Below are 25075 nucleotides of genomic sequence, written 5' to 3'. Positions count from 1 at the left end.
GCATTAATAACTCTGGGATGCTTTTACCTATCATACTGATTCCGAGAAAGTTTTTTCGTGACATATTCTCCTTTATGTTAGTGGTAAATTTTCGCTGAAATTCAAAAATTTAATGAAAAATTAGAAAATTTTTCATTTTTCTAACTTTGAAACTCTCTGCTTGTAAGAAAAATGGACATGCCAAATAAATTATATATTGATTCACATATTCAATATGTCTACTTTATGTTGGCATCATAAAGTTGACATGTTTTAACTTTTTAAAGACGTTAGAGGGCTTCAAAGTTGAGCAGCAATTTTCACATTTTTCATGAAAATTTCTAAATCAGATTTTTTCAGGGATCAGTTCAGTTTTGAAGTAAATTTGAGGGTCTTTATGTGTCCCTATTATGAAAACTGCACCCCTCAAAGTATTCAAAATGACATTTAGAAAGTTTGTTAACCCTTTAAGTGTTAATAGCTACAAAGTGGAGGAGAAAATTCAAAATCTTTTTTTACACTAACATTTCTTGTAGCCCCTTTTATTAAATTTTTACAAGTGTTAAAAGGAGAAAAAGAGCCACAAAATTCGTAGCCCAATTTCTTCCGAGTCAGAAAATACCTTATATGTGGATGTAGAGTGATCTGCGGGTGAACTACACGGCTCAGAAGAGAAGGCGCGCCATTGGGATTTTGGACAGAGAATTTTTCTGAAATGTTTTTTCACATTTAGGAAGCCCCCATGGTGCCAGAACAGCAAGAAATCCCCACATGGCACACCATTTAGGAAACTAGACCCCTCAAGGTACATAACAAGGGGTACGGTGTCCATTAACTCCCCACAGGTGTTTGGCGCAATATTGTTAAAGTTAGACGTCGAAATGAAAAATGTGATTTTTTTACACTAAATTGCTGGTGTTACCCCAAATTTTTCAGTTTTACAAGGGGTAATAGGAGAAAAAACAGCCCAAGATTTGTAGCCCCATTTCTCCCGAGTAAGGACATACCCCATATGTAATATTGGAAGGGATGGAGCCCGTGTAAAGGTCCACCCCCTTGGTGGAGACATTATATCGGCACAACTGGACAACCAGGTGAGTATTGGATTCAAACTTCTCTTTATTCAAGGTTGACAACGCGTTTCGGAGCAGATAATACTCCTCCCCCCCTTTTTTTCCCCACTGCTCCTTCCATTAGCCCTGGCTTAACTGTCTGAGCTCCCATCAACCCCTCTGCACCCATACTGACATTCTCCCCCACAGCTGCGCGGCTGTCACAGCGTGCCTCCCACTGCTTAGCACCCAAACTCCGCCGCCCGCGGCCAGCCTCTTCCACCATATCACTGTTCCTTTTCTCCCCCCCCCAGTGTGCATCACGCTGCGCAGAATAAACATAATAAATTTATTTTTCTCACCCACTTTAGCGCGCCCTGTTGATTCAATATATCTACCTCTCCCCCCTCCCCTCCTATCTTTGGCCCCCATCTCGTACCCATCTCTCCCCAGTCGCAGTCACACAGCTCCATTAGTCATCCCTCTCCTCTCAAGAAATCCTTCCATTCCTAACCTTGTGCTGACTGATTCATTACACAACACACAACTTGTCATATTGTGTTATTGTGTTATGTTGTAGTCTGCACACGACACCACATTTAAAATCAAACATTGGCGTTCTGTGTGCAATTAACCTGCTTCTAATCTTATGCTTTAGTCTCTTTCCATCATACACATGCCCTCCCCATACACTACACAAGCCCCATCCCTGCCACATTCACCCACTCCATAAATGAACAATCGTTATATACTATATACAAAATATCATCATTTGGAACCCAAACAATAAACAACTAATTTATTAATTATATTTATTTTATTCATTCTTTCCATATATCTGGTTTTAAACAGCGTGCTATGGTTTCCCTTGGGTATTTCTCACAATAACATACATGCACATACAACTTTTGCGTATCTGTGTGTATGTGTATATATATTTATATATGTACGTTCGGGTATACATTAGGCATTTACCACTGATTTTTTTAACGCAATTGCCTCCATTAAATTATAGCCACATACTGATGTGTATATATATATATATTTATTTATTTATTTATTCATTCATTTATATATTGATATTTTAATCCATATTAACACCTGTACATTTTTTGATTTTCCCTCTATTATTATTATTATTAACTATAATCAATTATTAACTATTATGAATTGTTTTTTCGTAACTAAGACTAATCAAACACTAACCTTATCCTTGATCTTGTCATAATTATTAACCATTTTAGCTGTCTTTAATGTTTTGTGTTTGCATTTCTTATCACACGCTTGTATATACACATGTTTTTTAGACTTGAAAAAGGAGTATTATCTACTCCGAAACGCGTTGTCAACCTTGAATAAAGAGAAGTTTGAATCCAATACTCATCGTCCAGTTGCGCCGATATAGTGTCTCCACCAAGGGTGTGGACCTTTACAGGGGATCTATCACTTCCAATATTACCGTTGACCTCAAAAGGGCTGGCAACCCATCCAAGCGAGGACTAGACGACACTGGCAGCACCGACCTCCCACTATCACCTACACGTACACTAGTGTTGTGCCTATGCTCGCACAACCACACAAGGTGAGCCTAATCATCCCAAACGACCCTTCCTTTAACGTACATACCACCCTATTAGTGCCTTTCCCCCTCTTGTTGCCCTCTTCTGCTGTATACCCCATATGTGGACGTAAAGTACTCCCTGAAGCAACCGTCAATGCAGAGGCCCGGATGATTGGGGCACGTGTCACACTGAGTGGTGGTGTCCTTCCATATCCCCCTCCTGTTACACACTCTGCACTTTTTTGGGGACCATCCCTTCTTTCCAGTATGGGGGACCACACCTGGAAAGTGTTGGCCAGGGACGATCCGGGTGTCTCCAGTTCCCGAGGTACTCCGGCCTGCTCTTTCCCGGTCAGAAAAGACCAGGGCCTTGAGGACTGCCTCATAGAACTGGAGTAATTTCCCTGTGTTGCCAGCGCTCCGGGACAGCACAAAAGAGTTGTACAAGTCAACCTGCACCAAGTAGATCGCAACTTCTTTGCGCATGGCGTTATATGGCTTGAGGACTTGATCAGAGAGATCAACTCCTCCCATATACCGATTGTAGTCGACGATACAATCCGCCTTGAGGACCGGTGCCGCGGTACCTTGCACAGGGACAGGGGTGATGCCGTTACCGTGAATTGTGGACAGTACAAGGACATCCCTCTTGTCCTTATATCTGACCAGCAACAGGTTTCCACTGGTAAGGGCACGGGTCTCACCCCTGGGGATAAGTTCCTTGAAGGTGTGCGATACTAGTATAAAAGTTATCCACGTACAGGTGGTAACCCTTATGTAGCAGTGGGTGCATAAGGTCCCACACAAGTTTCTCACTAACACCCAGAGTGGGGGGGCATTCTGGGGGTTCAATACGGTAATCTCGCCCCTCGTACACACAAAACTTTTAAGTGTACCCTGAGGTACTCTCACAAAGTTTGTACAGCTTCACGCCATACCTTGCCCGCTTATTGTGAATGTCCTGGCGGAAACTGAAAGCAATGAGAGACTAGTCAACAGCAACCTCCCTTCCAGGTACATAGGCCTCCAAAAATTTGGCCCCGGAGTGATCGATGACCGGCCTGATATTGTACAGGCGCTCATAGGCAGGATCACCTGGGGGGACATGCTGCATTATGTGCATAATGCAGGCATTTCCGAGTGGCCTCAAAACGGCAATGTGTCATAGCCATACAGTAAAGTGGGGTCTGGTAGAGGACATCCCCACTCCAGTACTGCCTGACACTGGGTTTTTTGACTAGGCCCATGTGCAGCACGAGGCCCCAAAATGTCTTCATCTCGGCTGCACTGACCGGAGTCCAGCCACCGGACCTAGCCAAAAAGGAGCCCGGGTGTTGAGCAATAAACTGTTGGGCGAACAAGTTCGTTTGCTCCATGATCAGATTCACAAAGTGGTCATTGAAAAAAAAAAAAAAGTCATATTAAGTGAAGCCCACTGTGCGAATCTGGATTCCTGGTTGGCCAACAAAGTCAGGAATCACGGGCTCAAAATCCTCTGGGGTACTCCAGGCAAGTTCATCGGTAGGGGGCCCAGGTGGACTTGCCTGGTGGGTCGGAAAACTAGTACGAGCCCCAGGGCTGCTCATACTAGTGTGGGCCACACGGTCCCTGGCATGGGGGGGCTCCTGGCTCCGCCTGGCGGCGTCTCTGCCGCCTTGGGGGCTTATCATCATCACTAGATGATGAGGAGAACGAGGATGACAACAGGAAAGTGGGGTAATCCTCATCCTCACTGGGGCTCTCGGAGTCGGAAAGCAGCTGGGTGTATGCCTCCTCGGCCGAGAACGTCCGGCGGGTCATCTTCTAATGCTAAAGGGGAGAGTGTGTGTGTGTGTAAAACTTTATTTAGTGTGTGTGTGAGAGGGGGGGGGTGCGGTGTGTTTTTACATATACCCTACCCTAACCCACCCTAACCTAACAGAAAAAATATATCTAAAACTAAATTAAATAAAAACGCAAGCCCCAAACAGTGGTTAAAAAAACAAAAAACGCTTCAATCCCCGAAAAATTGCTCACACCCCAAAAACTCGCTGATCAGCGCTACCAAGTTGATCAGCATTGGGGTGGGCGATGCGCTAACAGTGGCCGGACGCTCTTTTACGGCTAAGAGTGTCAGCTCACCTACAAAAAGGAAAAAAAAAGCGCTTGCGCTCCAGAAAATGTGTGTGTGTGGGGGGCAAGCTGCAGCACCCCTGGGGGGTCGGGGGTCACACAGCTCTCCCTGCCTAACTAAAGCTCTCCCTAAGGCTGGGTTCACACCGGAGCGTTGTGAAAGGAGCGCTCTGTATGCGCGACGATTGTACGGGCGTTTACAATCGCGCATACAGAGACAAGCAAACACACATTGTCGCGCGTTCCCGAAAGTCTATGTACGGGAACGCACGACAAACGCCCGAAAAAACGCTCATGTACTTGTTTGAGCGTCGGGCGTTTTACAGCGCGATCGTACGCGCTGTAAAACGCCCAGGTGAGAACCATTCCCATAGGGAAGCATTGGTTTCTCCTTGTTGAGCGTTTTACAGCGCGTAGGAACGCGCTGTAAAACGCTCAGGTCTGAACTGGCTCTAAATGTTTATGTGCCAGATGGCACTTTATGGTGGCTCAGGGGCCACGGATGGTGGCGATCGCATGGGAGACAGAGGGACCGACACAGGGCTCCTCTCTCCCCACAGAAGCCAATCACAGGATCTACGGAGGGTGATTGGTGGTGTATATTACACCACTGATCACCCTCCTATTCCGGGTCATTGGGTCACAGGAGACCCGAATGACCCGGAAACGCTGCAAACCGCAGGTCTGAATTGACCTGCGGTTTGCAGCGATCGCCGATATGAGGGGATTTCAGCAGGCACCCCGTTCCGATCACCGCCTGCCACAAAATGATGCCAACATAAAGTAGGCATATGGGGAATGTTAAGTAATAAATATTTTATGAGTTGTCACTTTCTGTTTTAAAAGCAGATTTGCAAAAAATGGCCTGGGCAGGAGGGCACAAACTGGGGTTAAAAGAGTTCAGTAGCTCATTTATTCTCTGCTTTCCTATAAAAACATTCTCCCAGCCCACTAAGTAAAATGACTATATTAAAGTTTTACATTTCTCCTACAGTACATTATAAACTCAGCCAAAATGATGCCTGCAGAGAAAATAATTTTTTTTCATTACAGTGTCTTAAAATATTTAACACAGCAGATAAGTCATGCAAAAGTAAAATTAAATCAGTGCAGAAAAACCATAAGTAAATTTCCTCTGCAAATGTTTTAATACAAGACATAAGCTTGCAAGTTTTTGACTCCATGTTTCCATTTATATTGTTATTTAAATGACTTCCTGTATACAGATAAAAGCAGATATTTCATAAGAGGGAAACAGAGTTCCGTTTGCTTCCAACAGAACCAGCCATGTGTTACAATTTCTCTAGTGATCAAAGGATCCTTCTTACTAGTGATCTGTTAGTATTGCCTGAAGATATTTTTAATTGCCTTTCAGTAATTAGTTAGCTATATATTTCATAGCTGGCTAGATCAAAAATGCAAAGTAACTTTAGATCTCGTCTGCACAGGATGTACACCTTTTTTGCTGTATAGCTAATAATTAAAGGAACAGTATTTAAAAACTGAGTTAGGGCTGTTTCACACGAGCGGATGCCGTGCGTGACATCCGCTCCGTGAATGACAGCCAAGACCCGATGCAGACTGCAGAAGCACGGAGCATTAACATGACTGATAATGCTCGGTGCCTCTCTGTGATCTCTTTACTACGAAATCACAGTGACAACTTTATCTCACTGTGATTTCGTAGTAAAGAGGCTACAGAGAGGCACGGAGCATTATCAGTCATGTTAATGCTCCGTGCTTCTGCTGTCCGCATCGGGTCTTGGCTGTCATTCACGCAGCGGATGTCACGCACGGCATCCGCTCGTGTGAAACAGCCCTTAACCGAAATAGTTTTTTTTTTGTCAGAGGTCAAACAAAGGGATATTGTCTGTGGGGCATCTCTGGTACAACCAGAAGAAAAGATATTATACCTTCTTAGAATTGAGGACCAAATATGGTTTGACCACCGATCACTTTCTGGTTTACCATAAAATCATGGCCTTCCTACACCCCAGACTAAGGCCTCATGCGCACGACCGTTTTTTTTTGCGGTCCGCAAAAAACGGGTTCCGTAGTTCCGTGATCCGTGTCCGTTTTTTCTTCCGTGGGTCTTCCTTGATTTTTGGAGGATCCACGGACATGAAGGAAAGTAAAAAAAAAGTTGTTTTGGTGTCCGCCTGGCCATGCGGAGCCAAACGGATCCGATCTGACTTACAATGCAAGTCAATGGGGACGGATTGGTTTGACGTTGACACAATATGGTGCAATTGCAAACGGATCTGTCCCCCATTGACTTTCAATGTAAAGTCAGGAGTCCCTATTAATATACCATCGGATCGGAGTTTTCTCCAATCCGATGGTATATTTTAACTTGAAGCGTCCCCATCACCATGGGAACGCCTCTATGTTAGAATATACCATCGGATTTGAGTTAGATCGTGAACCTCAGATCCGACAGTATATTCTAACACAGAGGCGTTCCCATAGTGATGGGGACGCTTCTAGTTAGAATATACTACAAACTGTGTAAATGACTGACCCCTGCTGCCTGGCAGCACCCGATCTTTTACAGGGGGCTGTGATCAGCACAATTAACCCTTCAGGTGCCGCACCTGAAGGGGTTAATTGTGCGTATCATAGCCCCCTGTAAGAGATCAGGGGCTGCCAGGCAGCAGGGGGCAGACCCCCTTCCCTCCCCAGTTTGAATATCATTGGTGGCCAGTGTGCGGCCTCCCCTCTCCCCCCCTGCCCGATCATTGGTGGCAGCGGAGATTCCGATCAGAGTCCCAGTTTAATCGCTCTGGGGCTCCGATCGGTAACCATGGCAACCAGGACGCTCTTGCAGGCCCGGTTGCCATGGTTACTTAGCAATATTACAATATTAGAAGCATCATACTTACCTGCTGGCTGCTGCGATGTCTGTGTCCGGCCGGGAGCTCCTCCTACTGGTAAGTGACAGGTCTGTGCGGCGCATTGCTTAATGATCTTAATACAATAGAGGGGGAGCGGGGGGGGCGCACACTGGCCACCAATGAAATTACAATAGAGGGGGGGCGGGGGGCCGCACACTGGCCACCAATGATATTAATACAATAGAGGGGGAGCGGGGGGGCGCACACTGGCCACCAATGATATTCAAACTGGGGAGGGAGGGGGGTCTGCCCCCTGCTGCCTGGCAGCCCCTGATCTCTTACAGGGGGCTATGATACGCACAATTAACCCCTTCAGGTGCGGCACCTGAAGGGTTAATTGTGCTGATCACAGCCCTCTGTAAGAGATCGGGTGCTGCCAGGCAGCAGGGGGCCGTTATGTCCACATTTCTTAGCATATTCTAACTTGAAGCGTCCCCATCACTATGGGAACGCCTCTGTGTTAGAATATACTGTCGGATCTGAGTTTTCACGATGTGAAATCTCAGATCTGAAAAAGCTTTTATGCAGACGGATCTGCGGATCCGTCTGTGCGAAAGTAGCCTACGGACACGGATCACGGACGCGGATAACAATCTTGTGTGCCTCTGTGTTTTTTCACGGACCCATTGACTTGAATGGGTCCGCGAACCGTTGTCTATCAAAAAAATAGGACAGGTCATATTTTTTGGATGGACAGCAAACAAGGATCACGGACGCGGATGATAAGCGGTGCATTTTCCGAGTTTTCAACTTGGAAAATCACAGAAAACTGAACAACGGACATGGATGCACACAACGGTCGTGTGCATGAGGCCTAACTAATATGTCACAGGAACTCCCTTCTAACCCATTTGACCAGCTGATCAAACCCTTGAGATGAAAAAAGAGCTTGTCAGTCTTGTAATGCAATCTAAGGGAGTTGAAGTCAAAGAGGGGTGACAATTCAGTTTTTTTTCAAGGCATAGATGTCTGATCTTCCCAACCTAATCTTGGAGGGATGGGCTAGGATTAGGAAATCAGTCCAAATACTGACCAAATATACAAGTGTGAAAGTGGCATAAGGGTGAATTCACATACAGCAGATTTGTTGCAGAAATTCATCTGAATAGGTCTTGTACAAATCCATGGCCCTGATTTATCATACCTTCAATCCGGAACTCTGGTGTCAAAAAGTCACAAAAATGGGGCGCTGGATGCTCCAAAATTAAGGAGAGGCCTGCACCTCTTCATAACTTCAGCGGAACCCCCGCTAGTTATAGGCCTTTATTAAGACCGGCGTTTAAAACGTCTTAATAAATATGCCCCAATAGCTTCCCACTTAAAATCATTGTAAACTGCCATATTTGACATACAGTTAAGAAATCTTTTCCACAGCCCAATTGCGAAGCCATAATGAGTGCAGACTAACAAGAAAACAACTCGATTAGTGCTCTGAGCCTTTACATGAGCAGATGAAAAGTGCATGTGGAACGACTGATCATTACTACGAACATTCATCCTTCACATGCTTTACTTTATGTCATCCGCACATCCGGTTTATACAGGGAGAGTGCTGCTGACGAGCCAGCATTTTCATGCTTGTATAAAGGATCCCATCCGCCATCAAACAAGCATATTCTCTTTGTGGGCTGATTGCTGCAGTATTTAGACTGTCCAGTGATTGGCTGAATGAACGTTCTTACAAGTTCATGATAATCGACCTATGTAAAAGGCCCTTAAAGCGTTTGTCCTGCCATATATATTGATGACCTATCATCAGGATAAGTCATCAATATCTGATTGGCGGCAGTCCGACACCTGGAACCCCCGCTGGTCATCCTTTGGAAGAGGAAGTGGCACTCCGTGTGTCATTACACTACGCATTGTCTCCTGTGGAGCGGCGGCATAGTGTAATTACAAGTACTCGCTCCATTCAAGTGAATGGAGAGAGTACCTGTCATTACCCTGCACTTCCGAGACGATGGGCAGTGTAATGAACAGAAAGTAGTGCTCACATGGAAGTCAACCTCTTCTTCAAACAGCTGATCGGCAGGGATGCTGGATGTCGAATCCTCGCCAATCAGATATTGATGACCTATCCTGACTATAGGTCACTAATATATATGGCAGGACAACTCCTTTAACAGTATGTAGAGTAGAGTCAACCACTCCCCTTGTCAGGTAAAAATTAGCCAGTAATGTACACACGTCTATAAAACTGTATATAAACTTAACTTGGCCATACCTGTACAGGAATAGTCATCAATTTTGATGTAGCCTGTTTGGCAAATGCACATGAATGATCCTGGTGTATTCACACAAATAGTATTCTCCCGACAGTAATGGCGACCTTCAGCACACTCATCAATATCTGATCAATTAAAAAGATAAAAAAAATATCATTAATATGTTTTTCGAACATATGTTTTTTGTTATAGTGGCAGGTACATGGGAGTTTATTGGCCTTAAGGCCCCTTTCACACGACCGTGTGGACTTCAGTGTGCTTCTGGGTCTGTGCGGTCATGTCTCAAAAGAAAGGACATGTCCTATCTTTGGCCACAATATGTGTCTCATAGACCCATTGAAGTCAATGGTCAGCACCGCGATGCGGGGTGCACATGGCCTGGCCCATGTTTTCCGGATCAGCGGTTGTGTGAATAGGACTTAAAACAATTTCATTACATTTTCAATAAGGATGATAACGATTATGGGAGCTTGTATCATTCTACAAAATCATATACTGTAACAAAGGAAGCATGCAATGTCTTCTAAATATGGAGACTTTACAACTATGGAATATTTAGCTTCTTGACTAGGATCTTTCTTGCCTTAAAAAGGATTTCTAATGTTATTATTATTTGCACGTCTGAGGTAAAGATTTGAACAAGTGTTTCCCACACATCTGCATTTAGAATGCACCATACGCCATGGCACCGTTTTACACATTTTCAGATCTAGGGCTATATTCTCATCTTAGAACCTGTTCAAATCAAAATCCATAGCAAATTGTTATTTGTACAATGTCATCTCCTTCCGTGCTGCTGCATATTGTTAGACATTTAGAAATGTAGCTCACAAACCCAGTGCATATGACCTCCGCTAAGAGTCTACCTCACAAAACATTACCTGCCTTTGTGAGCAATGACTTAATGCTATGTAGCATCTTTATATGTAATACTGCTTTTTATTACGTATAATTAGAATTCCAGAGAAGTTGGGAGACACAAGCAATATGGACACAAAAGCAATAGAGAGATACAAGCATATTTTATATTTTCTCTGCATTGAATTGGAAGAAATTGAACCATACTATACTCAAACTCCACCAATACAATCCTTACTTATTTTAGTTTTGCTTGAAGATTGTGGATCTGCAACTTTTGTCATCCCACCAATCAGCTGTTTGAAGAGGTTACATCGCTCAGGCTAAGGGCCCTTTCACACTTGCATTGTCCGGATCCGGCATGTACTCCTTTTGCCGGAATTACACGCCGGATCCAGAAAAACGCAAGTGAACTGAAAGCATTTGAAGACGGATCCGTCTTCAAAATGCGTTCATTGTTACTATGGCAGCCAGGACGCTATTAAAGTCCTGGTTGCCATAGTAGGAGTGGGGAGCGGGGGAGCAGTATACTTACAGTCCGTGCGGCTCCCGGGGCGCTCCAGAATGACGTCAGAGCGCCCCATGCGCATGGATGACGTGATCCATGCGACACGTCATCCATGAGCGTGGGGCGCCCTGACGTCACTCTGGAGCGCCCGGGGAGCCGCACGGACTGTAAGTATACTGCTCCCCACTACACTTTACAATGGCTGCCAGGACTTTAGCGTCTTGGCAGCCATGGTAACCATTCAGAAAAAGCTAAACGTCGGATCCGGCAATGCGCCGAAACGACGTTTAGCTTAAGCCCGGATCCGGATTAATGCCTTTCAATGGGCATTAATTCCGGATCCGGCCTTGCGGCAAGTGTTCAGGATTTTTGGCCGGAGCAAAAAGCGCAGCATGCTGCGGTATTTTCTCCGGCCAAAAAACGTTCCGGTCCGGAACTGAAGACATCCTGATGCATCCTGAACGGATTTCTCTCCATTCAGAATGCATTAGGATAAAACTGATCAGGATTCTTCCGGCATAGAGCCCCGACGACGGAACTCTATGCCGGAAGAAAAGAACGCAATTGTGAAAGAGCCCTAACACTGTGCCTCTTCATTGTAGCATTGTCCTGGGAGCTGTGGACCCTTCAAACCAAGAGTCACAGATCCAAGCCGATCTTATATTGATGGCCTATCCTAAGAACAGGCTATCAATATTGTAATCTTAGACATCTCCATTTATCCATATGCTTAGTACATGTTTTAGGTTTATTTTAAAGTTTGCAAAACACAGTCCGACATTGCACAAAGTGCGTATAGCGCATATATATGAGTTTGGCCCCATTCAGATGGACATAATGCAATCGTATTTTAGTGTCCATATTATAGAAGCAAATCCTGGTACCACAGTTTGAGCTAATGTCTCACATTAACAGCATCATAGAGATTGTCTTTTAACATGGTTTTAAAGTGTAACTGTCATTTTTTCTTATTTGCTAGTTTATTAGAGCTAGGCATGTATACCTGAGTTAGTCTGCCAGTGATTGTCAAAAGATCTGCAATTACCTTATAAAAGCAGCCTTCATTAATGTCATCTGTCCCTTTCCAATGCTCCCTTAAAAGACCGTTAATAGGGCTTGTCTGTCTCTGGCTAAGAAGACAGGAAGACGGAGGGGCGGTTCTTCACACTGCATGCCTGCATTAGGCTTCAGAGTGAGGAGGCATGTCTCTCAGTAATTCAATCTGATTGGCTGGCAGGAAGTTTCTGGCTACAGCAAGTGTGTATGGGAAGTGAGGGAAAGCAGTTTTGGCCTCAGAGAACTGGCAGAGGAGCCATCTTGAGAAGGTCCTCATATTGTGAATGTTTAACCACCTCCGGACCGCCTAACGCAGGATCGCGTTCCGGAGGTGGCAGCGCTGCGCAGAGTCACGCATATACGCGTCATCTCGCGAGACGCGAGATTTCGCTCAAAGCCGGCCCGCGCATGCGCATCGCGGGCCGGCAAAAGTTAAAGAACAAGTTCGTCACCAGCCTGCCAGCAACGATCATTGGCTGGCAGGCTGGCGATTTTCAAAAAATCCAATCAGAAGCCATATAACAGATCATATTAGTAAATATGATCTGTTATATGGCTTCTCTGCTCCTCTGCTGGTCCTTTTCGTCGGTTGGATCCAGCAGAGGAGCAGACTGAACTGTGAGTACACCAAACACTTCACTGTAGCCCCAGATCACCCCCTGCACCCCAATTAACCCTTTGATCACCCCTTTGATCGCCCCTGTCAATCACTAGTGAAAGACAAAAAGTGATCAGTGTAAACTGTCACTTTTTTTTTTCACTAGTATTGGCTGTTAGGTTTTAGGGATAGTTTAGGCCCCTTGGTTAGGTAGTTAGCGTCAGTTAGCGCCCACCCCACCGCACCGCAGTCACTTTTATTCGCTGATTAGCGTATCGCTAATCAGCATTTGTATTTTTTAGTATCTGTAAGTGATCAAAACTGATCACGGTCAGATCTATAGATGTATTAGTGTCACCTTAGCTCTCCCTCCACCCAAAACGCAGTGTTTGCCCGATCAGGCCTGATCGGTCGCCCACACGTGCGTTCGCCCACGCCCGCCCCACCGCAGTGACAAAAAATTTTTTTTTTTTGATCACTGCACATTCACTTTACACGCACTGCGGCGATAAAAAAATCCGTTTTGATATTTTTTATCAACCGCAGCGGCCTCCGGTACTTCGCTAGCCTTTGTAAGACAGGCTTGCTTTTTTTCTTGGGTAGTCTCAGGGAATACCCCTAAATTTAGTAGTCCAAAATGTCAAACAGGGGGTATTCTGAAGAGGCCTACAGGATTCTGACCCAGTCGGATGAGGAATGGGAACCCTCATCTAACGAATCTAGCGGGTCAGAATATGAACCTGTAGAAAGCAGTGGCTCTCTGACCCAAAGTTCGGACGAGGAGGTGGAGGTCCCTGATAGAACCAGGCGTACCCGGCCCCGTGTCGCTAGACCACAGGTTGCGCAGGATCCGCTTCAAGAGCAGCAGAGTGGGGCTGTCGCTGCCGGATCACGTGGTGAGGCATACACCAGCAGCGCAGCCCTTCCTGGACCTAGTACCAGCACTGCCGTACAACCTGGTGAAGTAGCGAGCACCAGAAGGGCAGTTGAAGCTGGTAGGGTGGCACGTGCAATAGTTACCCCGTCGCAGCCACCGCACAGACAGGCCTGTAGAGCCCCTAGAATCCCTGAGGTGCTGGCAAACCCTGATTGGCAGTCACCAACTTCAGCCGCACCAGTAGTTCCCCCTTTCACCGCCCAGTCTGGAGTTCGGGTTGAGACGGCTCAAATCGGTTCGGCCCTGGGATTTTTTGAGCTGTTCTTGACTGCGGAGCTCTTGGACTTAGTCGTGGCAGAGACAAACCGGTATGCCACACAATTTATAACCGCAAACCCGGGAAGCTATTATGCCCAGCCTTTCCGGTGGAAACCAGTCCAAGTTTCCGAACTTAAAATTTTTCTGGGCCTTCTCCTCAACATGGGTCTAACTAAAAAGCATGAATTGCGGTCATATTGGTCCACGCACCCGATTCATCACATGCCCATGTTCTCTGCTGCTATGTCCAGGACACGATTTGAGACCATCCTGCGTTTTCTGCATTTTAGCGACAACACCACCTCCCGTCCCAGAGGCCACCCTGCTTTTGACCAGCTCCACAAAATTCGGCCCCTCATAGACCATTTCAACCAGAAATTTGCAGATTTGTATACCCCTGAGCAAAATATTTGCGTAGACGAGTCCCTAATACATTTTACCGGGCGCCTTGGCTTCAAACAATACATCCCAAGCAAGCTTGCCGGTATGGGGTCAAATTGTATAAGCTCTGTGAAAGGGCCACAGGCTATACCCACAAATTTCGGATCTATGAGGGAAAAGATCAGACCCTGGAGCCGGTCGGTTGCCCTGACTACCTGGGGAGCAGTGGGAAGACAGTCTGGGACTTGGTGTCACCCTTATTCGGCAAGGGGTACCATCTTTATGTGGACAATTTCTACACAAGTGTGGCCCTCTTTAGGCATTTGTTTCTAGAACGGATTTGCGCCTGTGGCACCGCGCAAACTAGTCGCGTGGGCTTCCCCCAACGGCTTGTAACCACCCGTCTTGCAAGGGGGGAGAGGGCTGCCTTGTGTAACGAAGAACTGCTCGCGGTGAAATGGAGAGACAAGCGTGACGTTTACATGCTCTCCTCCATTCACGCAGACATGACAATCCAAATTGAGCGAGCAACCCGTGTCATTGAAAAGCCCCTCTGTGTCCACGACTATAATGCGCTCATGGGAGGGGTGGACTTCAATGACCAGATGTTGTCTCCGTATTTAGTTTCCCGCAGAACCAGACGCTGGTATAAGAAGGTGTCTGTATATTTAATTCAATTGGCGCTGTATAATAGTTTTGTTCTCTACAGTAAGGCTGGGAGAACACGATCCTTCCTCAAATTCCAGGAAGAGATCATCGAGAACCTCCTGTATCCAGCAGGTTCCGTGGCCCCATCCACCAGTGTAGTTAGCCGTCTACACGAGCGACATTTCCCCAGTGTCGTTCCTGGTACCTCAACCCAACCGTCACCCCGAAAAAGATGTCGTGTCTGTAGCAGGAGTGGAATAAGGCGTGACACCCGCTATTTCTGTCCTGACTGTGCTGACCACCCTGCCCTATGCTATGGAGAGTGTTTCCGGAAGTACCACAGGACAGGCACACAGGGCTATTAGGGCCCTTTTACTCACAGCTGCTGCAAACCTCTCCTTTCACCTGGGATAAAGTGCATAACGTACTTCGCCACATCTTTGGGCGATTTGCGCTTTGCACATTGTCCCATGGGGAAGGAGAGGTTTGTTCTATAAAGGTAAAAAAAACTAAACAAAAAAAAAAATACCGGTAAGTAAAAAAGTTAACGTTCAGTTAAAAAAGTTTAAAAAAGTTTATATGTTCTGTTCAAAAGTTAATAAATTTATTGCGTTGCGGCCTGGTTTTTTCTTTTTTGTTTTGTTTTTTTTACCTTCCAGGTGGACCAACCGATCGACTAGCTGCAGCACTGATGTGCATTCGGACAGAAGCATTGCGCTGCTGTCAGATTACACGCAAGTCGGTGTATGCGGCGCTGCAAGACGAGATTTCTCCTCTGCAGTAAAAGATACGTTTGCCGAGGCATATGAGCTGAGGAGGTGGCGGTGTTCATATACTTTGGCAAACACTTTGTATATATATAAAAAAAAAAAATGCCGGCAATGATTTATTCATCCACATCGATTGATGTGAATGGAGAAATCTGGTTTGCCAGGGCATACGAGCTAAGTGGGTATGGATGTTGGGCGGAGCTCCTATGTCCTGGCAGACGCCTTTCCCCTCCTTTTTCTTTTTTTGGCAGAGATTTTTTCATCCACATTGATCGATGCGAATGAAGAAATCTGTGCCGTTCATTTTTTTCTTTCAGCCCAGAGGCTGAACGGAAAAAAAAAATCTCATTACCTGTATGCTCAATATAAGGAGAATAGCAGAGACTCCTAATGCTGGGCATACATGTAATGATTGCGGAGACCCTCAAATGCCAGGGCAGTACAAACACCCCACAAATAACACCATTTTGGAAAGAAGACACCCCAAGGTATTCGCTGAGGGGCATATTGAGTCCATGAAAGATTGAAATTTTTGTCCCAAGTTAGCGGAAAGGGAGACTTTGTGAGAAAAAAATCAAAAAAATCAATTTCCGCTAACTTGTGCCAAAATTTTTTTTTTCTATGAACTCGCCATGCCCCTCATTGAATACCTTGGGGTGTCTTCTTTCCAAAATGGGGTCACATGTGGGGTATTTATACTGCCCTGGCATTTTAGGGGCCCCAAAGCGTGAGAAGAAGTCTAGTATCCAAATGTCTAAAAATGCCCTCCTAAAAGGAATTTGGGCACCTTTGCCCACCTAGGCTGCAAAAAAGTGTCACACATGTGGTATCTCCGTATTCAGGAGAAGTTGGGGAATGTGTTTTGGGGTGTCATTTTACATATACCCATGCTGGGTGAGATAAATATCTTGGCAAAAGACAACTTTTCCCATTTTTTTATACAAAGTTGGCATTTGACCAAGATATTTATCTCACCCAGCATGGGTATATGTAAAAAGACACCCCAAAACACATTCCCCAACTTCTCCTGAATACAGAGATACCAGATGTGTGACACTTTTTTGCAGCCTAGGTGGGCAAAGGGGCCCATATTCCAAAGAGCACCTTTCGGATTTCACTGGTCATTTTTTACAGAATTTGATTTCAAACTCCTTACCACACATTTGGGCCCCTAGAATGCCAGGGCAGTATAATTATCCCACAAGTGACCCCATTTTGGAAAGAAGAGACCCCAAGGTATTTCATGATGGGCATAGTGAGTTCATAGAACTTTTTATTTTTTGTCACAAGTTAGTGGAATATGAGACTTTGTAAGAAAAAAAAAAATCATCATTTTCCGCTAACTTGTGACAAAAAATAAAAAGTTCTATGAACTCACTATGCCCATCAGCGAATACCTTAGGGTGTCTACTTTCCGAAATGGGGTCATTTGTGGGGTGTTTGTACTGTCTGGGCATTGTAGAACCTCAGGAAACATGACAGGTGCTCAGAAAGTCAGAGCTGCTTCAAAAAGCGGAAATTCACATTTTTGTACCATAGTTTGTAAACGCTATAACTTTTACCCAAACCATTTTCTTTTTTACCCAAACATTTTTTTTTTATCAAAGACATGTAGAAAAATACATTTAGAGCAAAATTTATATATGGATCTCGTTTTTTTTTGCAAAATTTTACAACTGAAAGTGAAAAATGTCATTTTTTTGCAAGAAAATCGTTAAATTTCGATTAATAACAAAAAAAGTAAAAATGTCAGCAGCAATGACATACCACCAAATGAAAGCTCTATTAGTGAGAAGAAAAGGAGGTAAAATTCATTTGGGTGGTAAGTTGCATGACCGAGCAATAAACAGTGAAAGTAGTGTAGGTCAGAAGTGTAAAAAGTGGCCTGGTCTTTCAGGGTGTTTAAGCAATGGGGGCTGAGGTGGTTAAACAGCCGTAACTAAGGGAAAAACTCAAGGAAAACAGTGGTATGTGAAGAAACTAAAGATTGCTTTATGCATAATGCTGCTGCAGCAGTAACATATGCTAAAATTGTTTTTTTTTTTTATGAAAACATGACAGTTAAACTTTAAAGTTGTTCTGTGGTTATAATTTTAGTCAATATGACTGGGGCGATCTTTTAATTAGTGTAGATGCCAATTCTATATGACATTAAAGAGAACCTGTGACCACAAAATGCAGTGTAATCTACAGGCAACATGCCATAGAGCAGGAGGAGCTGAGCAGATTGATGTATAGTTTTGTGGGACAAAATTCTGTAAAACCTATATTTTATACATTTATATCTCTGCTTTTTCTGACTTCAGAGGTACACAGGGGAGGTGTTATCAGTGATTAATAGAATTCCCTGTTTATGTGTGTATACAGAGATAGCTGTCAGTCACTTAAAGTTGTACACAGGGAAGGCATTACCAGTGATTGATAGCATTCTCTGTGTAATGCCTCAGTCACACATCAGTGTTTGGGTCAGTGATTTCCATCAGTGATTTTGAGCCAAAACCAGGTGCGGCTCTAAACACAGAAAATGTGCAGATCTGTCCCTCTGTCCCTCAATCCTGGTTTTGGCTCCTAATCACTGATGGAAATCACTGACCAAAACACTGACGTGTGAATGAGGTTTAAGTTTGTATACAGATATAGCTGTCAGACACTGATAACTGTACACCAGGTAGGTGTTGTTAGTGATTGATAGCATTCTCTGTATAAGTGTGTATACATACAGTACAGACCAAAAGTTTTGACACACCTTCTCATTCAAAGAGTTTTCTTTATTTTTATGACTATGAAAATTGTAGATTCACACTGAAGGCATCAAAACTATGAATTAACACATGTGGAATTATATACATAACAAACAAGTGTGAAACAACTGAAAATATGTCATATTCTAGGTTCTTCAAAGTAGCCACCTTTTGCTTTGATTACTGCTTTGCACACTCTTGGCATTCTCTTGATGAGCTTCAAGAGGTAGTCCCCTGAAATGGTTTTTACTTCACAGGTGTGCCCTGTCAGGTTTAATAAGTGGGATTTCTTGCCTTATAAATGGGGTTGGGACCATCAGTTGCGTTGAGGAGAAGTCAGGTGGATACACAGCTGATAGTCCTACTGAATAGACTGTTAGAATTTATATTATGGCAAGAAAAAAGCAGCTAAGTAAAGAAAAACGAGTGGCCATCATTACTTTAAGAAATGAAGGTCAGTCAGTCAGCCGAAAAATTGGGAAAACTTTGAAAATAAGGGCTATTTGACCATGAAGGAGAGTGATGGGGTGCTGCGCCAGATGACCTGGCCTCCACAGTCACCGGACCTGAACCCAATCGAGATGGTTTGGGGGTGAGCTGGACTGCAGAGTGAAGGCAAAAGGGCCAACAAGTGCTAAGCATCTCTGGGAACTCCTTCAAGACTGTTGGAAGACCATTTCAGGGGACTACCTCTTGAAGCTCATCAAGAGAATGCCAAAAGTGTGCAAAGCAGTAATCAAAGCAAAAGGTGGCTACTTTGAAGAACCTAGAATATGACATATTTTCCGTTGTTTCACACTTGTTTGTTATGTATATAATTCCACATGTGTTAATTCATAGTTTTGATGCCTTCATAGTCATGAAAATAAAGAAAACTCTTTGAATGAGAAGGTGTGTCCAAACTTTTGGTCTTTACTGTAGATAGCTGTCAGTCTTTGATAGCTGTACATGAGGGAGGTGTTATCAGTGATTGATAGCATTCTATGTGTAAGGGTCCATTCACAGGTCCGTAGTGTATTGCGGATCCACAATACACCCGTCCGGCCCCCCCATAGAACTGCCTATTCTTGTCCGCAATTGTGTACAAGAATAGGACATGTTCTATTTTATTTGCGGAGCCGCGGCCCGGAAGTTCGGGGCCACGCTCCGGAAATACGGATGCAGAGAGAACATAGTGTGCTCTCCGCATCCATTCCTGCCCTATTAAGAATGAATGGGTCCGCATCCGTTCCCGATATTGTGTTTACATAGAGAGCTGTCAGTCACTGATAGTTGTACATGGGGGAGGTGTTATCAGTGATTAAAAGCATTCTCTGTGTAATGCCTCAGTCAAACGTCAGCGTTTGGGTCAGTGATTTCCATTAGTGATTTTGAGCCAAAACCAGGTGCGGCTCTAAACACAGAACATGTGCAGATCTGTCCCTTATACTTTATGTTTGTGGAGGCTCCAATCCTGGTTTTAACCCCTTAAGGACACATGACGTATGGGTACGGCATGTTTCCCGAGTCCTTAAGGACACATGACGTACCGGTACGTCATGTGTTGTTCCGATCACTGCCGCCCGGCCGGCTGTGATCGGAACAAGGTGCCTGCTCAAATCATTGAGCAGGCACCTCGGCTAAATGCGCGGGGGCTCCCGTGACCCCCCCATGTCCGCGATCGCAACAAACCGCAGGTCAATTCAGACCTGCGGTTTGTTGCGCTTTCTGCTGTTTCTGATCGCTGCGGTCCCTGACCGCGGCGATCAGAAACTTTAGTGTGCCGAAAATATATTTTTATCACCCCCCCCTGCACCTCTGAATGATTTTAGCCCGGTGGGAGGTGCAGGGGGGGTGTTGCGGGCGGTGGGGGCGGTGCGGGAGGCGGGCGGTGCGGCAGGCGGGATCGCGATCCCCCGCCCGCCTCCCATTGAATAATCGTTGGTGTAGAGTGGGTATACCAGGGTGCCAGCACATTGCTGGCACCCTGGTATAAACGGCTGACATCGGTGATGCGATGTCAGCCGTTTAACCCTTTCCATACAGCGGTCCGTACGGACCGCTGTATGGAAAAAGTTAACAGTAAGAGGGAGCTCCCTCCCTCTCCGATCGGGGGGCTGCTGTGCCTTTGCAGCCCCCCGATGGAGAGGGAGAGAGCTCCCAGACAGCCCCCCGCCAGATCCCATCCTTACCCTTCCCCGTCTGCGCAGTTCTGAGCAGACGGGGAAGGTTCCCATGGCAACAGGACGCCTCTCAGGCGTCCTGCTGTCCATGGTGCTGAACAGATCTGTGCTGAAAGCATAGATCTGTTCAGTGTAAGTAAAATACAGTACAGAACAATATATATTGTACTGTACTGTATGATACAGACATCAGACCCACTGGATCTTCAAGAACCAAGTGGATCTGGGTAAAAAAAAAAGTGAAAAAAAAGTAAAAATCAAAAAACACATTTATCACTGATTAAAAATTAAAAAAATAACATTCCCTACACATGTTTGGTATCGCCGCGTCCGTAACGACCTGATCTATAAAACGGTCATGTTACTTTACCCGAACGGTGAACGCCATAAAAATAAAAAATAAAAAACTATGATGAAATTGAAATTTTGCTCACCTTACTTCCCAAAAAAAGGTAATAAAAGTGATCAAAAAAGTCGCATGTACGCCAAAATTGTAGCAATCAAACCGTCATCTCATCCCGCAAAAAATGAGACCCTACTTAAGATAATCACCTAAAAACTGAAAAAACTATGGCTCTTAGACTATGGAGACACTAAAACATAATTTTTTTTGTTTCAAAAATGAAATCATTGTGTAAAACTTACATAAATAAAAAAAATGTATACATATTAGGTATTGCCGCGTCCGTATCGACCGACTCTATAAAAATATCACATGACCTAACCTCTCAGATGACCACCGTAAAAAAAAAAAAAAAAAACTGTGTAAAAAAAGCAATTTTTTGTCATCTTACATCACAAAAAGTGTAATAGCAAGCGATCAAAAAGTCATATGCACCCCAAAATAGTGCCAATCAAACCGTCATCTCCTCCCGCAAAAAATGAGACCCTACTTAAGATAATCGCCCAAAAACTGAAAAAACTATGACTCTTAGACTATGGAGGCACTAAAACTTTTTTTTGTTTTAAAAATGAAATCATTGGGTAAAACTTACATAAATTAAAAAAATGTAATACATATTAGGTATCGCCGTGTCCGTGACAACCTGCTCTATGAAATTACCACATGATCTAACCTGTCAGATGAATGTTGTAAATAACAAAAAAAAAAAACGGTGCCAAAAAAGCTAATTCTTGTTACCTTGCCGCACAAAAAGTGTAATATAGAGCAACCAAAAATCATATGTACCCTAAACTAGTACCAACAATACTGCCACCCTATCCCGTAGTTTCTAAAATGGGGTCACTTTTCTGGAGTTTCTACTCTAGGGGTGCATCAGGGGGGCTTCAAATGGGACATGGTGTCAAAAAAACAGTCCAGCAAAACCTGCCTTCCAAAAACCGTATGCATTCCTTTCCTTCTGCGCCCTGCCGTGTGCCCGTACAGCGGTTTACGACCACATATGGGGTGTTTCTGTAAACTACAGAATCAGGGCCATAAATAATGAGTTTTGTTTGGCTGTTAACCCTTGCTTTGTAACTGGAAAAAAAATATTAAAATGGAAAATCTGCCAAAAATGTGAAATTTTGAAATTGTGTCTCTATTTTCCATTAAATCTTGTGCAACACCTAAAGGGTTAACAAAGTTTGTAAAATCAGTTTTGAATACCTTGAGGGGTGTAGTTTCTTAGATGGGGTCACTTTTATGGAGTTTCTACTCTAGGGGTGCATCAGGGGGGCTTCAAATGGGACATGGTGTCAAAAAAACAGTCGGCGCACCTTTCACTCTACGCCCCGCTGTGTGGCCGTACAGTAGTTTACGGCCACATATGGGGTGTTTCTGTGAACAGCAGAGTCAGGGCAATAAAGATACAGTTTTGTTTGGCTGTTAACCCTTGCTTTGTTAGTGAAAAAATGGGTTAAAATTGAAAATTAGGCAAAAAAATGAAATTCTCAAATTTCATCTCCATTTGCCAATAACTCTTGTGCAACACCTAAAGTGTTAACGACGTATGTAAAATCAGTTTTGAATACCTTGAGGGGTGTAGTTTCTTAGATGGGGTCACTTTTAGGGAGTTTCTCCTCTAGGGGTGCATCAGGGGGCTTCAAATGGGACATGGTGTAAATAAACCAGTCCATAAAAATCAGCCTACCAAAAACCAAACGGCGCACCTTTCACTCTACGCCCCGCTGTGAGGCCGTACAGTAGTTTACGGCCACATATTGGGTGTTTCTGTAAACAGCAGAGTCAGGGCAATAAAGATACTGTCTTGTTTGGCTGTTAACCCTTGCTTTGTTAGTGGAAAAAATGGGTTAAAATGAAAAATTAGACAAAAAAATCAAATTCTCAAATTTCCTCCCCATTTGCCAATAACTCTTGTGCAACACCTAAAGGGTTAACAATGTATGCAAAATCAGTTTTGAATACCTTGAGGGGTGTAGTTTCTTAGATGGGGTCATTTTTGGGTGGTTTCTATTATGTAAGCCTCGCAAAGTGACTTCAAACCTGAACTGGTCCCTAAAAATTGAGTTTTTGTAAATTTCGGAAAAATTTCAAGATTTGCTTCTAAACTTCTAAGCCTTATAACATCCCCAAAAAATAAAATATCATTCCCAAAACAATTCAAGCATGAAGTAGACATATGGGGAATGTAAAGTCATCACAATTTTTTGGGGTATTACTATGTATTACAGAAGTAGAGAAACTGAAACTTTGAAATTTGCAAATTTTTCCAAATTTTTGGTAAATTAGGTATTTTTTTGTGCAAAAAAAATAATTTTTTTGACTTCATTTTACCAGTGTCATGAAGTACAATATGTGACGAAAAAACAATCTCAGAATGGCCTGGATAAGTCAAAGCGTTTTAAAGTTATTAGCACTTAAAGTGACACTGGTCAGATTTCCAAAAAATGGCCTGGTCCTTAAGGTGAAAATGAGCCCGGTCCTTAAGGGGTTAAGTGTGTATACATAGATAGCTGTCAGTCACTGATAGTTGTACACAGGGGAGGTGTTATCAGTGATTGATAGCATTATCTGTGTAAGTGTGTATACATAGATAGCTCCAAGTCACTGATAGTTGTACAAAGGGAGGTGTTATCAGTAGTGTTGGGAGAGCATACTCGGCCGAACACCAGCTCGGCTCGAGCATCGCTATGCTTGGCACATCGCGTTGTTCGGACGAATATCGCGTGTGCTCGAGCGAGATGCTCAAATCAGTGTATTTATATCTAATTTAGCCTCTATTTATGAAAAGTTTCTGGCGGGATTCAAACTCACAACCTTCTACATTACAGCCAAAAAATAAAAATTATATATATATATATATATATATATATATATATACACACACACTCACCTAAAGAATTATTAGGAACACCTGTTCTATTTCTCATTAATGCAATTATCTAGTCAACCAATCACATGGCAGTTGCTTCAATGCATTTAGGGGTGTGGTCCTGGTCAAGACAATCTCCTGAACTCCAAACTGAATGTCAGAATGGGAAAGAAAGGTGATTTAAGCAATTTTGAGCGTGGCATGGTTGTTGGTGCCAGACGGGCCGGTCTGAGTATTTCACAATCTGCTCAGTTACTGGGATTTTCACGCACAACCATTTTTAGGGTTTACAAAGAATGGTGTGAAAAGGGAAAAACATCCAGTATGCGGCAGTCCTGTGGACAAAAATGCCTTGTGGATGCTAGAGGTCAGAGAAGAATGGGCCGACTGATTCAAGCTGATAGAAGAGCAACGTTGACTGAAATAACCACTCGTTACAACCGAGGTATGCAGCAAAGCATTTGTGAAGCCAAAACACGCACAACCTTGAGGCGGATGGGCTACAACAGCAGAAGACCCCACCGGGTACCACTCATCTCCACTACAAATAGGAAAAAGAGTCTACAATTTGCACGAGCTCACCAAAATTGGACTGTTGAAGACTGGAAAAATGTTGCCTGGTCTGATGAGTCTCGATTTCTGTTGAGACATTCAAATGGTAGAGTGCGAATTTGGCGTAAACAGAATGAGAACATGTATCCATCCTCTGATGGCTACTTCCAGCAGGATAATGCACCATGTCACAAAGCTCGAATCATTTCAAATTGGTTTCTTGAACATGACAATGAGTTCACTGTACTAAAATGGCCCCCACAGTCACCAGATCTCAACCCAATAGAGCATCTTTGGGATGTGGTGGAACAGGAGCTTTGTGCCCTGGATGTGCATCCCTCAAATCTCCATCAACTGCAAGATGCTATCCTATCAATATGGGCCAACATTTCTAAAGAATGCTATCAGCACCTTGTTGAATCAATGCCACGTAGAATTAAGGCAATTCTGAAGGCAAAAGGGGGTCCAACACCGTATTAGTATGGTGTTCCTATAATTCTTTAGGTGA

At 44.1% G+C, this 25075-nt stretch overlaps 1 protein-coding gene across 1 annotated transcript in view; it reads right to left on the bottom strand.

The window, feature by feature from the left end:
• The window catches only part of NELL2 (neural EGFL like 2), a 391676-nt gene that overhangs the window by 127284 nt on the left and 239317 nt on the right, over positions 1-25075 (bottom strand). Inside the window, exon 13 of the mRNA XM_040410664.1 lies at positions 9823-9948. Coding sequence (XP_040266598.1) covers positions 9823-9948 — 126 coding nt within the window. The remainder of the gene's footprint in view (positions 1-9822; positions 9949-25075) is intronic.

This window comes from Bufo bufo, chromosome 1 (genome assembly GCF_905171765.1).
Source record: "Bufo bufo chromosome 1, aBufBuf1.1, whole genome shotgun sequence".
NCBI classification, from domain to species: Eukaryota; Metazoa; Chordata; class Amphibia; order Anura; family Bufonidae; genus Bufo; species Bufo bufo.
The sequence above is the reverse complement of the archived record's forward strand: the minus strand, read 5'-3'. Positions and strand labels throughout refer to the sequence as shown.